The sequence below is a fragment of the Elgaria multicarinata genome, chromosome 3 (genome assembly GCF_023053635.1).
Source record: "Elgaria multicarinata webbii isolate HBS135686 ecotype San Diego chromosome 3, rElgMul1.1.pri, whole genome shotgun sequence".
In the NCBI taxonomy this organism is placed as follows: Eukaryota; Metazoa; Chordata; class Lepidosauria; order Squamata; family Anguidae; genus Elgaria; species Elgaria multicarinata.
Genome location: NC_086173.1, coordinates 26,525,783 through 26,548,661, shown reverse-complemented (window position 1 = coordinate 26,548,661; position 22,879 = coordinate 26,525,783). Strand labels below are relative to the sequence as shown.

Genomic DNA, 22,879 nt, shown 5'->3' with positions numbered 1-22,879 from the left:
CAACTCAGATGGAAAAGTTACTAAAGGCACAATCGCAAACAATTCCAATGAGAGAGAAAATGCAAGATATCTTTTTAAAAAAAGACAATGTGACTGCATAAAGTGCACAATGTGACTTTCAGCTTAGGGAGGATCTGAAAATAAAAAAGGCATAAGATTTATTTATTGTTTATTTAGTAGATTTATATACCGCTGTCCATATTTAATAATATCTCTAAGCTATTGACAAGAAAATTAAAAACATTAAAATAATTATGATTGCATTAAAATACAAGTAAAGTACATAGTAATTGCTAAAACTTTAATATAAAACATTGATAAAAACATTACAACTAATTAAAACCGCTACGATTTATAATTACAAGTGGATTGAGCAGCACACTCATTCAGGGAAGGCTCAGGTAGAGAAGTGGGTCTTTAGTAGGCGTCCAGAGAATGCTAAAGTTGGCTCCTCCCGAATACCATAAGATATGGTAGGACCAATAAAAAATGAATAAAAATGAGTAGCCCAGACTTGTAAGAATAGTATCAGGAAAGCTAAAGCTCAGAATGAGCAGAGGCTGTTGAGGGACGTTAAGAGCAACAAAACGGGTATTTCCAGGTATGTTCAAAGGAAGAGGAAAGAAATGGTCAGCCTGGTGCTCAGTAAGGATAATGAAATGTTTACAAACTGGTCAGCAGTGTGATTGATGGTAGCTGCAAAAAAGACTAATGTGGTTTTAGGCTGATTTTAGAGCCTTCATTTCCAAGCAATGGGAAATAATACTTCCATTTTATTCTTTACTAGTCAGACATCATCTGGAATACTGTGTCCAATTCTGGGCACTCCATTTCAGGAATGGTGTAGGCACATTGGAATAGGTCCAAAAGATGGCAGTGAAAATAGTCAGGGTTATGGAAGACAAGTCCTGTGAGGAAAGGAAGGAAGCCATTATGTTTAGCCTGGAGAAAAGAAGACTGAGGGGGAAGAGGATAGCGTTCCTCAAATACCCAAAGGGCAGACACTTATAAGAGGGCAAAAACCTGTTCTCTGCTGCCTCAGAAGGCATGTGTTACAGGAGGGTAGATTTCAGGTGGACATTAATAGAAATCTCTTAATGGTAAGTGTAATTCGACAATGGAACCAATTACCAGGTGGGGTAGTGTTTCCTCATTGGAGGGTCTTCAAGAAGAGAAACAAAGCCATCTTGTTGAGAATATTCTAGCTCTGGATGTCCTACATCAAACAAGAGGTTGGACTAGGTGGCTTACAAGGCCCCTTCTAACCCTTACGATTCTATGAGGTTTTCTGTGTATGCCCAAACATGGTCCCTGATCCCAATGACGCCCCCTTTTTGTACCCACCGTTTCCCCTCCAGCTTGAAAAGCAAGGAAAGCTCTGTCAGAATTTTATCCCCAAACTTCCCATTCACCTCAGTTCACATTGGAGGACTACTAATCCTCCTGATAGAGGCCTTAGGGCCTTTCCCATTGGTGCTTTGTTCAGGGAGGAAGTTAGGTCATAGCCACTTCCCCAAACTATATATAAATGTGACTCAGTAGCCAGCCAGGCTCTTATTTCCCTGGTAAATGTAGGGCTAGCTCTGCCGTGCCATGCTGCTCAGCATCTATTAAGCACTCGCTGTATTTTAGATACTAGACATAGAAATGTGACACAGGTCTCTGCCCGGAGAGCTTACAGTCTGCAACAGATGGTGAAGATGAGGGATGGAAAAGGGAGACCTGGGATTCAAGGCTGGCTCTGCCATTCAAACAGACAAGGCAGCCGTCTGGGATGGCCAAGTCAAAGGGTGCCCACTGTAAGGAGATTTTTCAGATGACTTTTATTTTAAGGGACACTGAACATAAGCTGCTTGGAAGCATGAGGTTCCTGCAGTACCTTGCATCAGTACTCCTCAACTTCCCCACTATAGTAGGTGAAAAGGAAGAACCGGAGAAAGACACCCAGAATGATTGACTTCACTCAGACTCACAAACTTTAGTGAAACTGTTATAGCTTTAAAACGTTTATTGAAACAATTTAAGAAAGTTAAAGTTAAACAGACACATGGACCTCAATTCAGCAAAGCAAATTAAAAGAACGTACAACTCTGGCAGATTTCTGAAGAACAAGACAAACACAGATAAACACACCCCCAGTGACAACGTGACAATACCACTCATACTGACTCTGCAAAAGGAGCTCTTCACAGAGGGGCTCCCATCTCTCCCAGGCAAGACCAAGTCATGCCTGAGGGAAGGGAAGACATCTTTGTCCTCTGTGTTCAGACTTAAATACCCTTCTCAAAGACAAAGACCTCCCTCCTAATACATATTAATTTATTCTGAAGTGGCTAAATCTATTGGTCCACGTCATAAATGTAGATCATCCTTTCCCCACAATATTCCATCCCTTCTGACGTCAAAGATGGACCTTACTTCTGCTTTTTATGTGGTCAACTGTCTACTTAATTCTCTGTTCTTATGGACACGGGGATTTTTCCAACCATAACCTCACCTCTTCTTGACCCTCAACCTTCACCTAGTTACAGTTAGTACATTTCAAATGAAGGAATAATCATACACCACCGTGCTGAAGCAGTATGAGTGTTGGGATTCAGTCCTGCAGGGATTGAAAAGTTTATCAAAAGTTTGAGTCCGGGTAGGGCAGGGTCTGATAGCAATGGAGTAACCAAGTACAGTGATTTAAGAAAGGCTTTGCTAGGTCTAGAGGTACAGCGCATGCAGTAAGATGTGTAGTCCTCAACCGTGTCAATGGGGACCAGTGAACGTTCCCAGTTTACTAACCGCTGCCCTGTTGACGTTTGTGTCTCTTGCTTTTGCAGTATGTGACACATCAGAGGCTGCCCCCACATCCTCCACCAGTCAATCATGGACACTGTGTCCCCACAAGAAGCCTCCCTGACAGTCAATGAGCAAGTATGTGCCTTTTCCACACCTTTGTATCCCAGGGTTGCGGGGCTGGGGGTGCTGCTGATGGCACAGTGGAGCTGTGGAGGCAGGTTTTCATAAAAATGGCCACTATCAGCATGGCCACATTGATTTGCACCACTGAGGACCAAGCAATATGTAATCCAGGAGATCAGTGATTGATCTCCTGATATATGTACGTAGGAATGCCGCTGTAAGGAATTTGGTCAGAACATAAGAAGAGCCCTGCTGGATCAGACCAAGGGTTCATCTAGTCCAGCAGTCTGTTCACACAGTGGCCAACCAGCTGTCGGCCAGGGACCAACAAAGCAGGACATGGTGCAACAACGCCCTCCCACCCATGTTCCCCAGCAACAGGTGCACACAGGCTCACTGCCTTGCATACTGTGCACACAATCATCAGGGCTAGTAGCCATTTATAGCCTTTGCCTCCAGGAATTTATCCAACTCCCTTTTAAAGCCATCCAAATGGGTGGCCATCACTACATCCTGTGGTAATGAGTTCCATAATTTAACTATGTGTTGTGTGAAGAAGTCCTTCCTTTTATTTGTCCTGGGTCTCCCACCAATCAGCTTCATGGGATGTCCCCTGGTTCTAGTATTTTGAGAGAGGGAGAAACATGTCTCCCTATCCACATTCTCCATCCCATGCATAATTTTGTACACCTCTATCACGTCTCCCCTTAGCCTCCTTTTTTCCAAGCTAAACAATCCCAGTTGATGTAACCTTCCCCATAAGGGAGATGCTCCAGCCCCTTAATCATTTTAGTTGCCCTTTTCTGCACTTTTTCCAGCTCCATAATATCCTTTTTAGGTGTGGTGACCAGAACTGCACACAGTATTCTAAGTGTGGTTACACCAAAGATTTGTATAAAGGCAGTATGATACTGGCAGTTTTGTTCTCAATTCCCTTTCGTATAATGCCTAACATGGAGTTTGCCTTCTTTACAGTGGCCGCACACTGGGTGGACAATTTCACTGAGCTGTCCAACACAATCCCAAGATCTCTTTCTTGTTCAGTCACTGCCAGCTCAGATCCCATTAGGTTATCCTTGAAGTTTTTTTTTTCATTAATTAATTAATTTAAAACATTTGTATCCTGCCCTATATCATTAAGATCTCATGGCGGCGTACAGATAAAATTGCATCACCTTACACTTGCTTACATTGAACCGCATCTGCCATTTGGATGCCCACTCTCCCAGCTTGGAGAGATCCCTTTGGAGCTCCTCAGAATCCCTTTGTGTTTTAACAACCTTAAATAATTTGGTGTTATCGGCAAACTTGACCACTTCACTGCTCACTCCTAATTCTAGGTCATTTATGAACAAGTGGGAGGGACAGGTGTTACTCCCCTATCCCTATCAAATTCATGCATACCAATTGCTCCTTGGGAGGAGAGCAATGACAAATCTTGATAAAATAGTTAAGAGCAGAGACACCACACTGACAACAAAGGTCTGCGTAGTTAAAGCAATGGTATTCTCCGTAGTAACCTATGGCTGCGAGAGCTGGACCATAAGGAAGGCTGAGCAAAGGAAGATAGATGCTTTTGAACTGTGGTGTTGGAGAAAAATTCTGAGAGTGCCTTGGACTGCAAGAAGATCAAACCAGTCCATACTCCAGGAAATAAAGCCAGACTGCTCACTTGAGGGAATTGTATTAAAGGCAAAACTGAAGTACTTTGGCCACATAATGAGAAGACAGGATACCCTGGAGAAGAGGCTGATGCTAGGGAAAGTGGAAGGCAAAAGGAAGAGGGGCCGACCAAGGGCAAGATGGATGGATGATATTCTGGAGGTGACAGACTTTACCTTGGGGGAACTAGGGGTGGCGACAGCCGACAGAAAGCTCTGGCGTGGGCTGGTCCATGAAGTCACGAAGAGTCAGAAGCGACTGAACGAATAAACAACAACAAGGAGCTCGATTACAGATCACCAATTTAATATATACATAATTATAGTATGGTCTGTTTGACCTGTGGCCGCCATGCGCGTTCTATGGCCCAACGTAGGAAGCTGCCTTATACTGAGTCCATCTAGCCAATTGATCCATCTAGCCCAGTATTGTCAACACAGACTGGCAGCACCTCTCCAGGGTTTCAAAATAGGAATCTTTCCTGGCCCTACCTGGAGATGCCAGGGATTGCACCTGGGACCTTTAGCATGCAAAGCAGGTGCTCTGTCACTGAGCTATGACCATTTCTTGTTCATTTCTTGTTTGAGTATCTGTTGTCTAGATCATCCTATTAGCTTGTGCTGAAGGTTTGGGACCACTTGTGTCCCTCTTATTCTTTGCTGTCTCTTCTCAGGTGATTGTGATGTCAGGTCATGAGACAATTCGGGTCCTGGAGGTGGGGGTGGATGCTCCACTCCCAGTGGATAACGAAGGGAAAACTCTGAAAACAACAACAGCGACTGGAGGAGAGGCGCCTGTGAGCTGCCCCCCAGAGTCCAGCGAAACAAGAAGGGAAGAGGCAGAGCAAACCCAAGAGAAGGCATGCGGAGAGTCAGGTGGTAAGTGGCATTTTGTGCTCCATTGGTTTTCTTCCCTCCATCTACCCCGATGCCCCAAAGAACTTTGTCAAAAAAGAATAAGAAAAAGAAATGGATTGACTGCATTGCACCAAGCGACTATTTCTAAAGAAATGTACCAGATATAAGTCAATGAGACCCATCGGCCTCTTGGGTGTTCCTTTGCAGTAAGATATATTCTGCTTTCAGAAAAAGCCCATATTCTCTTGGGATGCTAAAAACATGGTTGGAGAACCAGCAGACCATGATCTAGAATCAGGCCTCAAGGCCTCAGAATCCAGACCACCAAGGTCTCCTCATGCCACACTGCCACCTAATGAGACTCCATGATGGGCTGTCCTGCATTTTCCTTCCTGGCTCCCAATCAGCATCTCTCATAGTCTTGTTCCTCTTGAGAGAAACAGGGATGCTGACTTAGGCTGTGACTAGACTTGCCGATATCCCGGGGATCACCCTGGGATCATCTTTGTGCGTTCACATTTATTTATTTATTTATTTATTTATTTATTTATTTATTTATTACATTTCTATACCGCCCAATAGCCGGAGCTCTCTAGGTGGTTCACATGACACACAGGGGATCCCGGGAGCAGGGAGGGATCCTCTTTTCCCCCGGGATATCGGCATAGCCTTTCCCCTCACTTTTTCTGTGATCCTGAGACCGCGGAACGTGTGGGCAGGCGTCGCAGGTTGTCCCGGCTCCTCGTGAGTAACCGTGAGGAGCCAGGCACGGGCTCAGGAGCTCTGTGCCCATCGGGGGTGGGGTAGGGGGAGCGGGGAATTTTTTAAAACAACAACAACAACTTACATTTTGCAATCAAGTGCTCGTTCGTTCCTTCTCCTTTAAGAAAAAAACCCAAAATGGCAGGTGTGGCGTCCTCTTCCTCCTAGGACGTTGCGTGCCATGTGTAGACGGGGAGATCTCACGATAACCATATCACGAGATTCTTCCTCCTCCGTCATGTTAGACCCATAGGTCTAGCCATGGCCTTAGAGGAAAGCAGACGGCACATGTAAGAAAACTGACCATGGAGTATGGCAGCTAGAACATCTCCACCCCTGGGTTAAGGTATGAGAAAACAATATTTCCCTAGCTGGTGAGGGAATACAGAGCATACGAAAACACAAGAGGGATGTCCTGCCTGCCGAGGGACACTTGAGAGGGGTGGAAACCCTGTCATTTACTCCCATGCTCTCAGATGTCAGAGGGGTTTTAGACAAAGGGTGAGTAGTTTCATCAACCAAAGTCACTTACCAATGTGCTCGTCCACAGTCTGTGGTCAGGTGCCTTTGCAAACCAGCTTGTGTAGGTGGGGGCAAGTTGCTGCAAAGTCTGCAGGTCGCAAAATTAGGGTGACCATATGAAAAGGAGGACAGGGCTCCTGCATCTTTAACAGTTGTATTGAAAAGGGAATTTCCGCAGGTTCTCCATATATACAAATGACACCTGCTGAAATTCCCTTTTCTATGCAACTGTTCAAGATACAGGAGCCCTGACCTCCTTTTCACATGGTCACCCTAGTGGCAAAATGTCAAAGCCAGAATAGTTGTTTGTAGGCAAAGGGACGTGGCAAGGCTTGGCAAAGAAGGGCACACTGAAGAACAGATAGATGGGGGCAGCTGGCTAGCAGTGGGGCATGGCCTGAGAGGTGCCAAGGACAAGTCAAACAGCTTCCCTTGGGAAAAAGTTGCTCAGATTGCAGAATAGAAATGGACCCTGCAAGTTATATAGGAGGAAATGGGAAATGATTTATTTCTTCCTGATCATCTGACTCCAACTAGAAAGATTCTATCTAGAAGGCTCAACTAACTGGCCTGAAGTTCCTTGTTGTCCTCTTTTCTGAGGTCTGATTTAAATGTGATGCTGGATAGGCTGTAGTAGCTTGTCCATACGGGATTCCTTATAACTGGCATCACAATTAAATTGGGCCCTCAGCTGTTCCGGGTGTCCTGTTAACATTCAAGGATCTGTGGTCCTGACATGTGCCACACTCACTATACAGGTATGCACCCTGCTACATAAATAATGTCTTGCAAGTTCTGTGATCATGTGTCCTTTGTGCCAAAATACATCATGTTCAAAACAGTTCAAAATCTAGTAATGGAGAACTTCCAGAGAAGTAGCCATGTTAATCTATTGCAGCAAAACCAAATACACACACACACACACACACACACACACACACACACACACACACACACACACAAATCTATCTATTTCAGATTAAGGCTTCATCCACGAAAGCTTATGCCAGAATAAAATTTTTAGTCTTTAAGGTGCCACAAGACTCTTTGTTGTTAGTAGAGAACTGTCACCCAGATTTATATAAAGAAGTTCACCTGATTCAGATTTTGCAAGGAAATCTTGGACATCTATGAGCTTCAGGTGGTAAACTGAGGAAGTTCTTTTCATCCCAAAAGACTACGACATGCAAGACCTTCAGAGCCAAAGTTGACATTACATGCAGATTTCCCATCGGTCCTTTTTAAACAGGAAAATCTTCTTCCAGAGGGACAAATCAGGATTGGAGAAGTGGGGTGGAGGGTTTACCCTTTTACTCTGCGTGGTATTTCCATGCCCCACACTGGCTCTTCCTTCCACGGAAGATGGTTTCAAGCCCTGCCCACCAGTTATACATCCATCTTCACCCATTGGTACTAACATGGTTTGACATTCTCTGGATTAAATCTGAATGGGTAAATAAAATAGCTTGTTTCCTCCTTCTCAAGGTGAAGTAAAGACATTGCCTGAATTACCTCCTGCACCTATCCCAGGAGCCGTCCCCTTCAGCCAAGTGACAAGCCAGCAAACACAAACTCTAACTCCTGTCACAGTGCAAGCTGCACCACAGGTAACTACCCTACAGTTCTGTATTGGGCATGTGGGAGGTGGCCTCTCAGCCACTAAACAGAGGAAATAGTGCATTCAATTTCTGCAGTGGGGTGGGGAGTTTCCAGCAATGGAGCAGCCAGAGCTGGGCATCGTAATTACACAGAAGCAAAGAGATCCTTTCTTGTGGGATTTTTAGAGCTCCAGAAGAAAATTCCAAAATGGTCTGGAATTGTGTTGTATGATCTGCGTAGGGTACTGTGGCACTCAAGGGTCCTGGAATCCAGGAAACTTCTTTGGCCTGCGTGTTGTCTAAACCAGGCCATTGTGTTATCTGGGGCTTTGGTGCTCTCGAATGTGTTCGTATTTTTAAATATTCATCTGATGACACTTTGTAGAAATCAAATGCACTCTTCCAGAGTTTCTTGGCGGGTGTCTGATTTTTTTAATCTTTTTTTTTAGTATGCCTGGAGTGTTGCAGGGTATATGCAAAAGTGTGCCATCCCTTGTCAGCATATAATAAATATAGTGAGTCCTACTCTGTTCAGAGCCTTACACAGCAGAGCTCTCAGCGACCAGGTTCACACATCACAATAAGCCAGGCTTCCAGTTTGTTGTTGGCTTATGGCTCTGACTTGTTGGGGGAGAGACAAGAGTTCCTAGTTCGCATGTAATGCTAACCGGACCATGGCTTGTTGAACCTTTCCCACTAGCAGTGGGAGGGATCGGGCAATGTTTATGAATGCACTACTCATAAATGATGAGCCAAAGTTCCCCTGGCTTATTGTTACATGCCAACCAGGCCACATATTTGGTAAGGAGAAGCTTCTCCTTGTACTGTAAAAACTGGGTTCCTATGCCCCTATATCTTCTTTTCACTGCAAGCTCTTTCGGAGCCTCATTTGCAGGTAAATTGGTCTAAGGACACATGCTCCCCAAACCTATGCAATAACCAAAGTGCTGTTCATGTCCAAGCTTAGGAAAACAAAAAGATATCTCAGGCCTTTCTGCACAATCAGGGTTTTTTTTAATGAATAAATGGGCATTTGTTACTGAGTTTGATCCACACATTCCTTCCTCAAAGTTGCACTTTTGTTGTGGGCATATCACATTTTCTTAGCATTCGATCTGCAGTATTTTGTACCTAAGGAAATAAGAAAAATGTACTTCCTTCTGGTGGTTGTGTACACCCTTCCTGTACAAAATATGCAAAGGCGCTCAAGGCTACAGTCTCCAGCCCATTTTGTGAACTTCCTTGATTTTTAAATAATAATAATAATAATAATAATAATAATAATAATAATAATAATTTATTATTATTATTATTATTATTATTATTATTATTATTATTATTATTAATAATAATAATAATAATAATAATTGTTACTTTGATTATTCTAATCTGGGGGGAGGGCCCTCAGTTCACATCTCCACATTTTTAAGAGAAGAGCAGCATGGCTTCTTGTGCACCTCACTGTTCAGAAAGGATAGAGCTGCACCAATCTGCAAGAACAATATCCAAAGATGCTGTAGAATACTAGTTTGATTCTCAAAAATGGCTGTATGCATTTAAAGATTTAAGGAAAGCACATTTTCTTCACTTGCTAACCTGGTTCACACATAATGGCAGCAAATTGTGGGTTAAGCAACCCATAGTTAACCTACAATCAGTAGTTAGGTTATCTGTGGGTTGTTTAATCCATGATTAACTTACTGTGTCTGGGTTTGGATGTCACATAGCAACACCCAAGTGGCCCCACTGGAGGTTCAGTATTCAAAAAGGTTGTGGTACCCGCCCAACACACACTGTGTCAAGCCGTGTTTGATTAACCCATGGTTTGCCACCATTACTTGCAAACCATCCTGAGTGACTCCAGGAAAAGGAAAATATCCTTGCAAAAGAATGGAAGAACGTGTGTGTGTGTGTGTGTGTGTGTTTAAAAGAATAAAACTGGCATTCTATAGCATCTTTTGATCTCATCCTTTGGTTTTGTTCTTGAGCTCACACACCCATCAAAGCATTGTCCCAATTTGTTATATTGGGATGAGATATCATACTAATGGGACTTGTAGGATTATCACAGTCAGGATAAAATGCAATTGGTTTGATTGTGCAGAAAGGCCTTTAGTGCTGTTATGTCAGCCCAGTAAGCCATCTCAGTGCTAAGTCATCCTCTTCGCTGCTCAGGGCACTTACACTACCCAGAGAGCAATGTTCCCAGCCATCGCACATTTTGTTAGCAAAGGAGATAAGAAGTGAGACAGAGGCACTGCGAATTAGATGGTTCTCCATCCAGATGAGGCAGATGGCTTTGCATTAGATGTGTTTACATCACCCCGTTCTTTTTCAAGATGAGGACAGACAAGCTCTCACTCTACAGTGCAGTTTGCACCTGCACAGAGAAGCAGACTTTTTTCTTTTACTCATTGAATAAGCTTCTCAGCCTGCTGGTACATACTCAATGAATAGATCCGCTGGTGAGGAGAAGCTTCCCTCTCCTTCTTGAAATGAAGCTCTGCAGAGCTTCATTGGGAGCAAACCCAAGACTGCTTGCTATGTATATTTCAGACACCTTGTGGAATGTTGCAGGGAAATGAGTTCCTCTTCAAGCGAGGTCTCCTTCCCTCTTAATCACACCGACGGGTGAAGCAGGGATCAATGACTCCACCAAGGATGTGGTACAGCTGTGCCAACCTTCCCCAGAACATAATCCAGGGGAAAACAAAATCTGGTGCAGACATTCCCTTTGGCAACTAGAGTTTACTGTGATTTGTTACAAGGCAGCATGCTTTGGGGGTGGGAAAGGTTTAATACAGAGGCAGCCTAGAGTGATTTGTCAGAGCTGTCAAAAATGTCCCAGTCTCGCTTTACTGTTGACTTTGCAACCAGCCCCCACTTGGGTGTTACAGAGCTGGATCTGCCCAGCTGCTGGCACGGGGCGCAAAGCCACACCTGGCACATCTCAGGCAGGCGCCTCCTGGCTGGGCTGGGCCTCCCGTGGGCTTGCTAACGTGGCTGCCGCGCTGATGCTGTCTGCAGTGGCGTTGATTTCTTTTTTCCCTTTTCTTTTTTAAATCTCGTTTACTTTTGCAGGTCTTGACTCAGGAAAACTTAGCAACAGTTGTGACAGGCGTAATGGTTCCAGCAGGGGCAGTTACTCAACCTCTTCTTATCCCCATCAGTATTGCAGGTCAAGTGGCAAGTCAGCAGGGGCTGGCTGTGTGGACATTTCCTGCAGCAACGGTCGCTGCCCTCCCAGGACTGACGGCTGCCTCTCCTACTGGGGGAATTTTCAAATCACCTATAGCCAATTTGCAAGGTAACCCATTGCTTGTGCAGAACTGCTTTGGGTGGGTCCCGACATGTTCTGTGTTCTCTGTGCAATGCAATACCAGTTGAGAAGCACACATTTAAGAAGGAGGCACTAATTTGAAAGAGTTTCTGGCAATATTTGTAGCTTCCTTAGCTGAAAAGGGAGAGAGTGCAGCAGGGTATTGCTGGTTTCCAGGCTCTCTGCATTCAGGACACATCTTTTCAATTGGACTTTTTAAATTGTTGCAATTTTTAGAGCAACAACAATAATAAGAAGAACATATTTATTTCTTATTTGCCTTTCCCTTTGGATTGAGACGGGGAACAACATTAGTACAGCAATACAATATAAATCAAATATGTAAAATTAATTAAAAGAGCATATAACATTTTAAATATTTTACTATGTCTTTATTTGCTAATGGCTTTTGTTTTCTGAACTGCGTTGGTAGGTTCCAGAAAGGTAGTATAGAAATCAATCAATCAGTTATATTAATGACCATTGCTCTTATCCTTAGCCTTGTGCGTACTCTGGATGAGTGTCCCTCATTCAGTTTATTAGAGGGATCAGATCCACTGGCACAGAGGGTTACACCCTTATATCTGCAACTCCACTGAAATGAATGAGAGGTGCCTGCATGCACCAGAGGAAATTCTTCAGTGGTAGTCTATTAGCATATCTAATAGATGATGTTGCATTGTCTCTAGTCAGTTTCACAGCGGAAGAGTCCACGCTTGTTAATTTCACTGGGCTACTTTTTAAGAGAGCCTGTTGTTCCAGCCAGTAATCGCTGCAAATAACTTAAATTTAGAAGTGGTTACTAAGAGAGGGACACTTCTGTCCTAATCAGCCATTCTAAATATGGGTAAAGTAAACTTGCGAGGAGGGGGATCAGAGCCAAACTTGGTTACCTACCTACCTACCTCACCCCCTCATCACGCATTTCCATCACTCTCTACATGCAGAGGGTGACTTTCTCAATGGGAGAGCCTCTTTTATCTGTGCAAGCTCTCTGGATGATTTCAAACCCAGATAAAAACAATGGAGCTGGCAATCTTTTCCTTGCTTCCCCTCTTCGTGATTTACTTTACCCATATTTAGAACACCTGAATAAGGCTTGCATCAAGTCAACAGAATTACTTCTACAGGTTCACTTTGTCACTAGGGGTCAATTTACACCGGAGCCTGTGAGGTGAAGCCTCTTGGTGACTGTAGTTGCTGTCGACTGTGACAGCTGCTACAGCAACTATGGAGCCCATCTGTGTCCAGTCCTTTCTCAGTGCTGCTGCCTGCTGGCTTTCATCAGCACCTGACTTTATCTGCAGCAGGAGATACAGATTTCTGTGTAACGCAAAAGCTTTCACATGCTTACACCAATATAATTTGGTATATAAAAAAGTTGCCACAGTGTGCATTATATATCTTTTATCTCAATCTTGTGAAGCAACAGCTGTCTTTATAATGAAGCATCAGCTTCTGTACTTTAGCCTTGAGGCATGCTTCCGTGCCTATTAGATGCCCTAATTCAGGGATGGGGAACATGTGGGCCTCAAGTTGTTGTCTGACTTCAACTCCCATCAGCCCTAGCTAGGATAGTCAATGGTGAGGAATGATGGGAGTTGCAGTGCAACAGCATCTGGAAGACCATACATTCCCAACCATGCCTCAAATGTACAGGTATAACGTTCCCTACTCCTTGGATCAAAACAAGGAACAATACAGGCATTTTAATTTCCAGGACAGGAGAAAGGAAAGTATAGCCTCATTTTATTCAATTTTTATTATTACATTTATATTTATTTTGTTTATTTGTATTTCTTTATTACATTTATACCCCACTTTTTTCCTCCAAGGAACCCAATGTGTTTTTAAAATAATCCTTCTCCTCCCCATTTTATCCTCACAGCAACCCTGTGAGGTTGGTTAGGCTGAGAGTCAGTGACTGGCCCAAAGCTACCCAGTGGGCTTCATGGCCAAGCAGGGGCTAGAATGTGGATCTCCCAAGTCCTAACCATTGCACCATACTGTCTCTGATGGGAATATTTAGTGTCTCTGTTTTTGTCTTGCTCCCACAGCTGCTGCAGTGCTGAACACAGCAATACAAGCCCCTTTGCAGCCAGCCCAGCCTATCCAGGCACAGCAAACGGTCCAGCCCCGACCACCAGTCCAAACACAGACTGCATTCCAGCCTCAAGCTCAGCCAGCCATTTTGCCGCAGCCTGCCACGGCATCCACGCCCCCTGTGGCCAAGCCATTGGAAACTCAAACTCAGATCACAGTCCAACCGGCCGGGTTTGCCTTTAACCCTGGAATAGTAAGGAACTGAAAAACACCATTGAAGAGAAATGGCTAGCTAGTTCAGAAGTTCAGGGATTGAGGGTGGGTGTGGACGGGCAAGATTTCAATGGATGTATTTCTGGTCTGGTCTCCCGCCTCCTGTGTCGCTTGGCCCTAAGGCTACTCGTCTTCTGATCTTTTCAAAGAAGAAGTTCTTCAATAGGTTTCCGTTATAAATGTGAGCAGCAACGTCTGGGGTGTTTAGCTACGTATTGAATAAATATCAGAGAATCTACTCCAATGGTGAAGAATATCTGTTTATGTGATACATTTACACTGATTGTAGCAATTCTGGCATTAACCCCTAATCACAACCCACATTCTGTGTTCATTGCAGACTGGGTGATTTGAATGATACTTGACTAGCTCCTTCTTTTAGCACCCAGAAAGCTGCTTTCCTCTTGAACAAACCATGTTGTACAGACATTTGTAGGGAGAGTTACAGCTAGCCAACTTTTTAAGGTCACTTCGTTCTGTCTTAAGTAGCAATCGCCAACCTACTTCACATGATCACCATGGGTTAAACTATCCACAGTAGCTTATTTAAGCCACGGCTCATGCCAGGTGCCATTTGCCCAAATACCCACCCAGATGCGGCTTGATGTGTTGTCTGAACCCAAGCAGCATAGCTTGTTGGAGGGGGAAACAACCCTAGAATATCCCTGTTCAGACAATACAGTAACCCATACTTATTTTCTCAAGCCACCTTGAGAACCCATGGTTTATTGGGTTGCTCAGGGTGGTTAACAAGCCACCTGAGAACATTCAGACAACATGTTAACCCACGGTTTAACAAATAATCTGTGGCTCAACTACAACCTACACTCAACCATTGAATGTAGGTTAACGTATAGTCTGAATGGTCCCCATGATTATCTGAGGGCTGTTTCCCCCTTCAATAAGCCATGCTGCCCAGGTTCTAATGACATGACAACCCATGCCCAGGTGGATGTTTAGACAAATGGAACCTGGCACATGCTGCAGCTTAAACAAGCTATTGTGGCTTTTTTAACCCATGGTGATTGTGTGAACCAGCCCACCACCACTATCACAGTTTATGTACTGCTTTAGAGCAAGGATGGCCTGCTTTCGTATTCTCCAGATCAGACTTCCCAAACCTAGTGCTCTCCAGATGTTTTAAATTACAATTCCCATCAGCCCCAGCCAGCATGGCCAATGGTCAGGAATGCTAGAAGGTGTGATTCCAAATATCTGGAGGGTACCAGGTCGGGGAAGGCTTCTCCAGATGGTAGACCAGGGGTAATTACAACACAAACTGACCTCATGAGTAGTCAGGCTGCTCTATAAAGGCTTCATTTATGGAGCAGAAAGCTGGGGCATTAGACACAAAATACCAAAAAAGGAAAGAGAACAGTTAATACTTTATAAAGATATTTTTTAAAAGGTTCTTATCAGTGCCGGATTTAGGAACAAGCCAAGTAAGCCATGGCTTAGGGCCTCATGTCACGAGGGGCCTCTAAATACGTTGGAGATAACTAAGTGGCATTAAAATGGAAATTGCTTTGGCTTTAATAAGTTGGAAAGTCTGATGTGACTTGAAGCAGAGTTGCCTTATATAGAGAAAGTGTGGTAACATAGCATTAAGTATTGGAGGCAATAAACACAGACTAGAGCAAGTTTAAAAGCAGTTCAAACCAACATACTTTATTCATGCTTTTATGGCCATCTTCAGAGAAGGCTATCTAACCCTAGGTGGTACCCTTTCATTACCCTTTCTATTATAACGTAATAAAAAAAAATTTCTCTCTTCATTTTTATGGCATGGGGCCTCTGAATCTTGACCTGGTTTAGGGCCTCAGCAAGTCTTAATCCGGCCCTGGTTATTACGAATGAGAAACAAGCAATTTATCACAGCTTGATTAAGCCATTCCCATCATCATTGCCAGGTGCAATTTCTTCAAAGTGTTGTGTATGGGCAGCGGGTCATCAGTCAGCTGTCCTTGCTTTAGAGTGTTGATAACACTTGGCATACATAATCTCAGCCCTGTTAGGTAGGCCGGTATTATGATTCACCATTTTGAAGAAAAGAGGGGAAGGCAGCTGAAGCAGAGGGAAAAATCCCACTGTAAAAGAGAAGGCAGAGTCACCTAGCGGTTGATCGTTGGCTTTTGTTTTCTCCTGCAGATCAGTGCGGCTTCTCTTGGAGCCCAAACGCAGCTCCTCAGCTCCCTGGCTGCCACGCCAGTGATCGCAAACACCATTCCCAGCGTGCAGGGGATAACTGGACAGATCCTGACCAATGCTCAGGGACAAGTAAGTGCCACTCAACTCCAGAAAAACAGTTAAAGTATGACAACAGGCCCAGCCTTCTTCCACTAATAAGGGGCACAAGAATGGGTGGTGTTAGCAGGCTTTGTTTTTTTTGTTTTGTTTTTTACAGAAAAGGATATTTTATTTATTTGTATAATTTACATATTTTTACATTTTATGTAATTTTGAGTGCTACCTTTCTTTGAATTATAAACAAGACAGCTTATGAACACTAAAAAATACATGCAAGTTAGGGTGATCATATGGAAAGGAGGACAGGGCACCTGACTCTTTAACAGTTGTATAGAAAAGGGAATTTCAGCAGGGGTCATTCGTATGCATGCAGCCCCTGGTGAAATTCCCTCTTCATCGCAACAGTTAAAGCTGCAGGAACCCTGCCCTCTTTTGTATCTGGTCACGCTAGGCAGGGCTCCTGCAGCTTTAACTGTTTTGATGAAGAGGGAATTTCACCAGGTGCTGCATGCATACAGTTGACATCTGCTGAAATTCCCTTTTCTACACAACTGTTAAAGATACAGGAGCCCTGTCCTCTTTTCATATGTCACCCTATGAACCACCCAGAAAGCTTTGGCTATGGGGCAATATCAAAAGAGAATGAATGAGTGAATGTTCCTCCAAGATCTCTCACTTTAGTCCAACCAACTCATTCTTGCTCCCTGTTGAAGTGGGGAAAGGGGGAGATTGAAGAAGACTTCCCCCCCCCCCACACACACGCTCCATACCTGTGCATTTTCCCTGCTCCTCTCTTCCAGGTTATTGGGACTCTCCCTTGGGTGGTGAACCCAGCCGGAATTGCCACGGCCAACCCTGCCCCTGCCACATTGCCAGCACAGAGTCTACAGGTGCAGGCGGTGACGCCACAGCTGCTTCTGAATGCCCAAGGCCAGGTCATTGCCACCTTGGCTAGCAGCACCATCCAGGCAGCAACAGCTGTCAGGAAACCCAGCACGCCAGAATCTCCAGCAAAGAGTGAGGTGAGACTCGGCTGCCAAGGGCCGCGGCATCACAGGGCACAACCATCCTTGGACTCTGCAGCAGGATACACAACATGCATGTGTGGGGCTCCCCATATACAGAGAAAAGTGCATATAATATGTCACCATTTGCCGCTCCACCTCAGGCAACAAAATGTCTCGCGCCAGCCTGGATCCATTGTAAAGTGTTGATTGAAATAATACGAATGTTCTGTCTGTATCAATTAATTAGTGGTATCTCAAATGCACCTGCCAATCATCTCTCTGTGCAGTAGTTATCAATTGATGGAAATGGACCAGGCCCAAATAACCTCAGGGCTAATTTGGATATGCCCTCACTTCTTTTGATTCAAATGTACCTTTCCGGTCCAGAGGCAAACGTGCCCCCCTGCTTTTCAGGAGAAGCTAACTGTGCATGGCACTGATTGGCTAGTACCTGTGATGTCTCCCAAGAAATCCCCCCTTCCAAACACCTGAAACAGATCATGGGGGAAGGTGGAAGGCTGATGGCTGAGCTAGTATTTAGTTGGCTAATATGCATGTCTGCCATTTCCAACGTGAAGTGGAAGGTTGTGGGATGCACCCCACAGCTCCAGGGGATGCAGTGATATCATCTCTTTATAGCTCATCTGTGTTCATCCTAATTCATGCCGTGAGACAGGGCTTCATTCAAACAGTATAAATCAGGCAACACAAACAAATCTAGGCTTGTGTGGCTAATTTGCCATCGTTCTGATTGTGTAATTCGCCCTTCCTTGCACTTAACGGCGCACAACTTTACAGAGGTCGTTCTTCAAACCACAGCCCACCCAGTTTCCATCTGAATGTTGCTCTCTTTTGCTACATTGTCAGGTCCAGCCAATTCAACCTGCCCCAGCTTTATCACAGCCAACTGTGGTCATTGCAAGCCCTCCCCCTGCAGCTAAACTAGCTTCTGCTCCTGTCCCCATCACCTGCTCGGAGACCCCGACAGTCAGCCAGCTGGTTTCCAGTAAGCATCTCTTCAATCACTTCTGTTTTCTGGCAGGTGCCTCCAGTTATCAGAGGCAGTAAGCCTATATACACCAGTTGCTGGGGGACATGGGTGGTTGTGGGTCCCTACTTGGCAGCTGGTTGGCCACTGTGTGAACAGAGTGCTGGACTAGATGGACCCTTGGTCTGATCCAGCAGGGCACTTCTTAGAAAGAGGGTGGATGCCATGTCTCTGCTAATGGGCAGTGGTTGATGATCTTAACTCATGACTAGTTGTGGTGGGGGAGGGCAAAGCGGAATTCCAGTAGAAACCAATGAAAGAAAGGCCGTGATTGTTAAGGTGGGAAAGCATTTTACTCTACACCTGCACAAAAGCCTCTGTCGGCATTGCACTGGCAGAAGATGCTGTTCATGGATGCTGACAAACAGGCCGCTTACAAGCAGTAACAGAGGTCTAGCGCCATAGTACCCAAACCACACGAATCGGGCTCTTCGCCGCCGTTGCAGCTTAGTGGTACTAGATCAGGAGTGCGCAGGCTGCATGATCATCTGGACTGCAGGGGGAAACTTTCCTGGTGCCAACTTTCTTGGAAGCAGGATTACTGGGGGTTGGGACTTCCATTCCCAATGATCCATAGATCTTAGTGGGCAAGGAGGGGGAGTTTTAAACCTCCCTATCCCTACATACAGAGATGGGAGTGGGGGGGAAAGTGTGTATTTACATGCACACACATGTACAGTCCCCCACCAACACTGGATGCCGACTTTGAGACCGAAAAGGTTGCTAGATGCTTAAGTACGTGCCCTACTTCCCCGCACCCCCAATGGTTATGGCCAGTATTTACTGCATGTGCAACTGCAGGAACTACTGCTGAAGAGGGGTCAGGATTTTTCGTGTAATTTAGCTGGCTGCTGTAATAGAGAGCCAGTGGCATTATCTAACGAGTTGCCGTTTCCTTCCTCTCTCGCATTAGAACCTCAGCCTCCAAACAGTGGAAGTGATGAAGATGGAATAAACCTGGAGGAAATAAGAGAATTTGCCAAGAACTTCAAGATCCGACGCCTGTCTCTGGGTCTGACACAGACACAGGTTGGGCAGGCGCTGACTGCTACGGAAGGACCTGCTTACAGCCAGTCTGCTATATGCAGGTAAGCCGGAAGACGCAGAGGTCTTTCTAGAGTTCCTTCAACATTTTACTTCTTAGAATTGAGTCTGTGTCGTTGCTACACAGGCATGGAATCCAGAATGAAGTATTTTAAATGAACGCTTTGCCAGTTCTTTTGAAAAGCCCATTAAAACAGAACAACGGGGCGTTGATCTATAATTCATTGAATTCACTTTATCACCGGGGGGGATGTCTACACACGGGGAAAGCTGTGGATTTGCGCCCCATCAGTTAGACGAAATAGGCGCAGGTTTGCAGCTTCAGGCTTCCCTGTGATGATGCTGCATTTTGAAAAAGTCGGGGATTTACCCTGACTTTGTCAAAGAGAGCGACATCAACATGGCACTTCCATCATGTGACATCGTTCCGTAGCCAATCCGGGGCCAGCCCAGAGGTGGAGCCTGGTAGAAGGCGACCAGCAATTGGTCACCTTCCACGAGGGCGGGGGCAGCTCTCGCACCCGTATGGCTGCCCAGAAACCCCTCGCTCCCTCCTCAGCATCGGATTTACCTGACGCCTCCCCAGGAACTGCAGGGTTGAGGAGGGAGGTGGTGCCAACCCGGCGCTGTGAAGACAGCCCACAGAAGGTCTTAACATTAATTTTTACAGAACAATAGAGAGCACAACCATTTTGAGCTCTGTTCTGGGCTAAAGGATTGGTGCCCCAAAGCTGAGGGCAAGTATATGGCAGTGGTGCGACTAGCTAGTTTTAGCTCCTGGAGTTAATTTTCTTACAGGGGGCCCCCAGTTGGCTATCTCCAGGTTATAACATGTATTTATGAAATAAATTCCATAATAAAAGAGAGAAGATGCTGTGGCAAGGGGGATCAGCCCCAGTGGGTCCCAGGTGCTGTCACCAGGCCTGTTTGCTGCTGCCCCCATCATCCGCCACTCTCTGGGTGGTCATCTGGAAAACCCTCCCTCGTGCGGTTCGGGAGGCCGAAAATATAACATCTTTCAAACGGCTCCTGAAAACACATCTTTTTAGACACGCTTTCCCTGGATTGTAACTTTTTCTGGCTTTATATGATATTTTTAAATTTAATTTAAAAAAAACCAAAAACCTTTGTGTATTGTGATTTTCATTGTGAACTGCCCAGAGAGCCTTGGCTGTTGGGCAATATAGATATGTAATAAATAAATAAATAAATACATTAATATAAATTTGGGGGGCCCTGGGCTGTGAGGTCCATCCCTGGCTGCCCTCTGGTGTGTGGTGGCATTATTTCATCTGGGCTTGGCCTAATCAGGTAGAAAGAGGAGGCAGTATCCAATGGTGACATTCCGCCAACCCAAATAGCGCTGGTGGAACCCCACTGAATCTTTCCATTGTGCAACCTGTTGTGTGAGCAATTGCGCAACGTGTTACACAACATGCCACACAACAAGTGCTTGCACAAATGTAACTTCAGTTGGATTCTTCTCTTGCACATAGTTCAGAACCTAGTTTCCTCTAACACAACCTCATTTGCACTAACGGAACGGCACAGTTGGATACTGCCCCGGATGCCCGCCACCCACCTACCCCAACGCTCCTCAATGATCCCTGCTGACTTTGCAGGTTCGAAAAGTTGGACATCACTCCCAAGAGCGCCCAGAAGCTGAAGCCCGTGTTGGAGAAGTGGCTGAGCGAGGCTGAGCTGCGGAACCAGGAGGGCCAGCAGAACCTGATGGAGTTTGTGGGCGGCGAGCCCTCCAAGAAGCGCAAACGCCGCACGTCCTTCACGCCGCAGGCCATCGAGGCCCTGAACGCCTACTTTGAGAAGAACGCCCTGCCCACTGGCCAGGAGATCACAGAGATTGCCAAGGAGCTCAATTACGATCGCGAGGTGGTCCGGGTCTGGTTCTGCAACCGGCGACAGACGCTCAAAAACACCAGCAAACTCAATGTCTTTCAGATCCCTTGAAGGGCCAGAGCGAGCCTCAAGCAACTCGCGTCCCCTGCATTGCTGCTGTGAGCACTTTGTGGCTAATTTCCCCCTGCACCTGCCGACCCTTTTACAGTGATGACCGGTGTGGAAGGAGTGAGAGAGAGAGAGTTTCCTCGCGTTTTGATGTGTCCCGGCCTTTCTTCCTCACGTGACCCGATCGTGTATGTGTCGGCTGTGTCCTTCCTCCCTGAGTGTCGTACTGGAGCTGTGAAGGGATTAGGAATGCATATGCGTTTAGCTTCTTTCTGTGTCAGACAAAACATCGTCTGGTTTTTTTTATTATTATTTAAGGACTTCCAGTGTTGTTTGGTTTTTTAAAAAACAAAAAAAACAAAACTGTAGCATTAGGACAGCCACCGGAATAGCGTCCACCAGAAAATCCTGTTTCATTTCAAGAAGAAATCTGTGAAACTATTTCATTTCAACCTCTTTTCATAGACACTTTTACCTCTTCATACCCGGTAATAGGCCCAGTTAACAGTATCTAAGCAGAATAGTGGCATAATTTATATCTCCTTTTTCTTGTGGTTATTATTATTATTATTATTATTATTATTATTATTCAGAGCACTATTAAACTAAAAGACTTTTTATTCACTGAAGAAAACTTACTAGTTTTTTTATTGCTAGGATTGTTGGCTTTACTGCAGTACTTGTTTAAGCATCAGTTTGATGGTTAGAGATCATGATTTGGTGGATAGTTTAACATCTCTCCTCCAGAGGTATGCTGGGAAAGAGGACGCAGTTCCCAAGGAACAAAAGATCCTTTGAACTTTTGTTCCTTGGGAACGGCAGGTCAGTATGGTAGTGGTGAAAACACTGAGCCAGCTTCAGATATGAGAGCCTAGGGTGGCCATATGAAAAGGAGGACAGGGCCCCTGTATCTTTAAAGTTGTATAGAAAAGGAAATTTCAGCAAGTGTCATTTGAATGCATATATCACCAGGTGATACTTTGTCTTCATCATAACAGTTAAAGCTGCAGGACTCCTGCCCTCTTGACCAGATACAAAAGAGAGGAGGGCACCTGCACCTTTAACTATTGCAATGGAGAGAGAATTTCACCAGATACTGTATGCATACAAATAACACCTGCTGAAAATCCCGTTTCTCTACAACTGTTAAAGATACAGGAGCCCTGTCCTCCTTTTCATATGGTCACCCTACTGTTGAAGAAGCAAGGGGAATCTAGCCAAGGCTAGGGTGACCATATGGAAAGGAGGACAGGGCTCCTGCATCTTTAACAGTTGTATAGAAAAGGGAATTCCAGCAGGTATTATTTTCATGCATGCAGCACCTGATGGAATTCCCTCTTCATCACAACATTTGAAGCTGCAGAAGCCCTGCCCTCCTGGACAGATACAAAGGAGGACAGGGCTCCTGCATCTTTAACTGTTGTGCTGAAGAGGGAATTTCGCCAGGTGCTGCATACATACAAATGACACCAGCTGGAATTCCTTTTTCTATAAACTGTTAAAGATGCAGGAGCCCTGTCCTCCTTTCCATATGGTCACCCTAGCAAAGGCAGGCCTTTGCAATCCACGGTTTTCCCAAACTTGGGCACTTCTAGGTCCAGCAGATTGTACCGCTATTAAATGTC

General features: G+C 45.0%; 1 protein-coding gene across 1 annotated transcript in view; it reads left to right on the top strand.

The window, feature by feature from the left end:
* POU6F1 (POU class 6 homeobox 1) overlaps positions 1 to 21,888 on the top strand; it is a 36,200-nt gene extending 14,312 nt beyond the window's left edge. Inside the window, exons 2-11 of the mRNA XM_063119728.1 lie at positions 2,826 to 2,919; positions 5,243 to 5,447; positions 8,196 to 8,317; positions 11,390 to 11,615; positions 13,685 to 13,923; positions 16,092 to 16,220; positions 16,991 to 17,212; positions 18,065 to 18,203; positions 19,159 to 19,333; positions 20,912 to 21,888. Of these exons, the coding sequence (XP_062975798.1) occupies positions 2,872 to 2,919; positions 5,243 to 5,447; positions 8,196 to 8,317; positions 11,390 to 11,615; positions 13,685 to 13,923; positions 16,092 to 16,220; positions 16,991 to 17,212; positions 18,065 to 18,203; positions 19,159 to 19,333; positions 20,912 to 21,257 (1,851 nt within the window). The 5' untranslated portion in view covers positions 2,826 to 2,871 and the 3' untranslated portion in view covers positions 21,258 to 21,888. The remainder of the gene's footprint in view (positions 1 to 2,825; positions 2,920 to 5,242; positions 5,448 to 8,195; positions 8,318 to 11,389; positions 11,616 to 13,684; positions 13,924 to 16,091; positions 16,221 to 16,990; positions 17,213 to 18,064; positions 18,204 to 19,158; positions 19,334 to 20,911) is intronic.
* Positions 21,889 to 22,879: the final 991 nt, after the last annotated feature.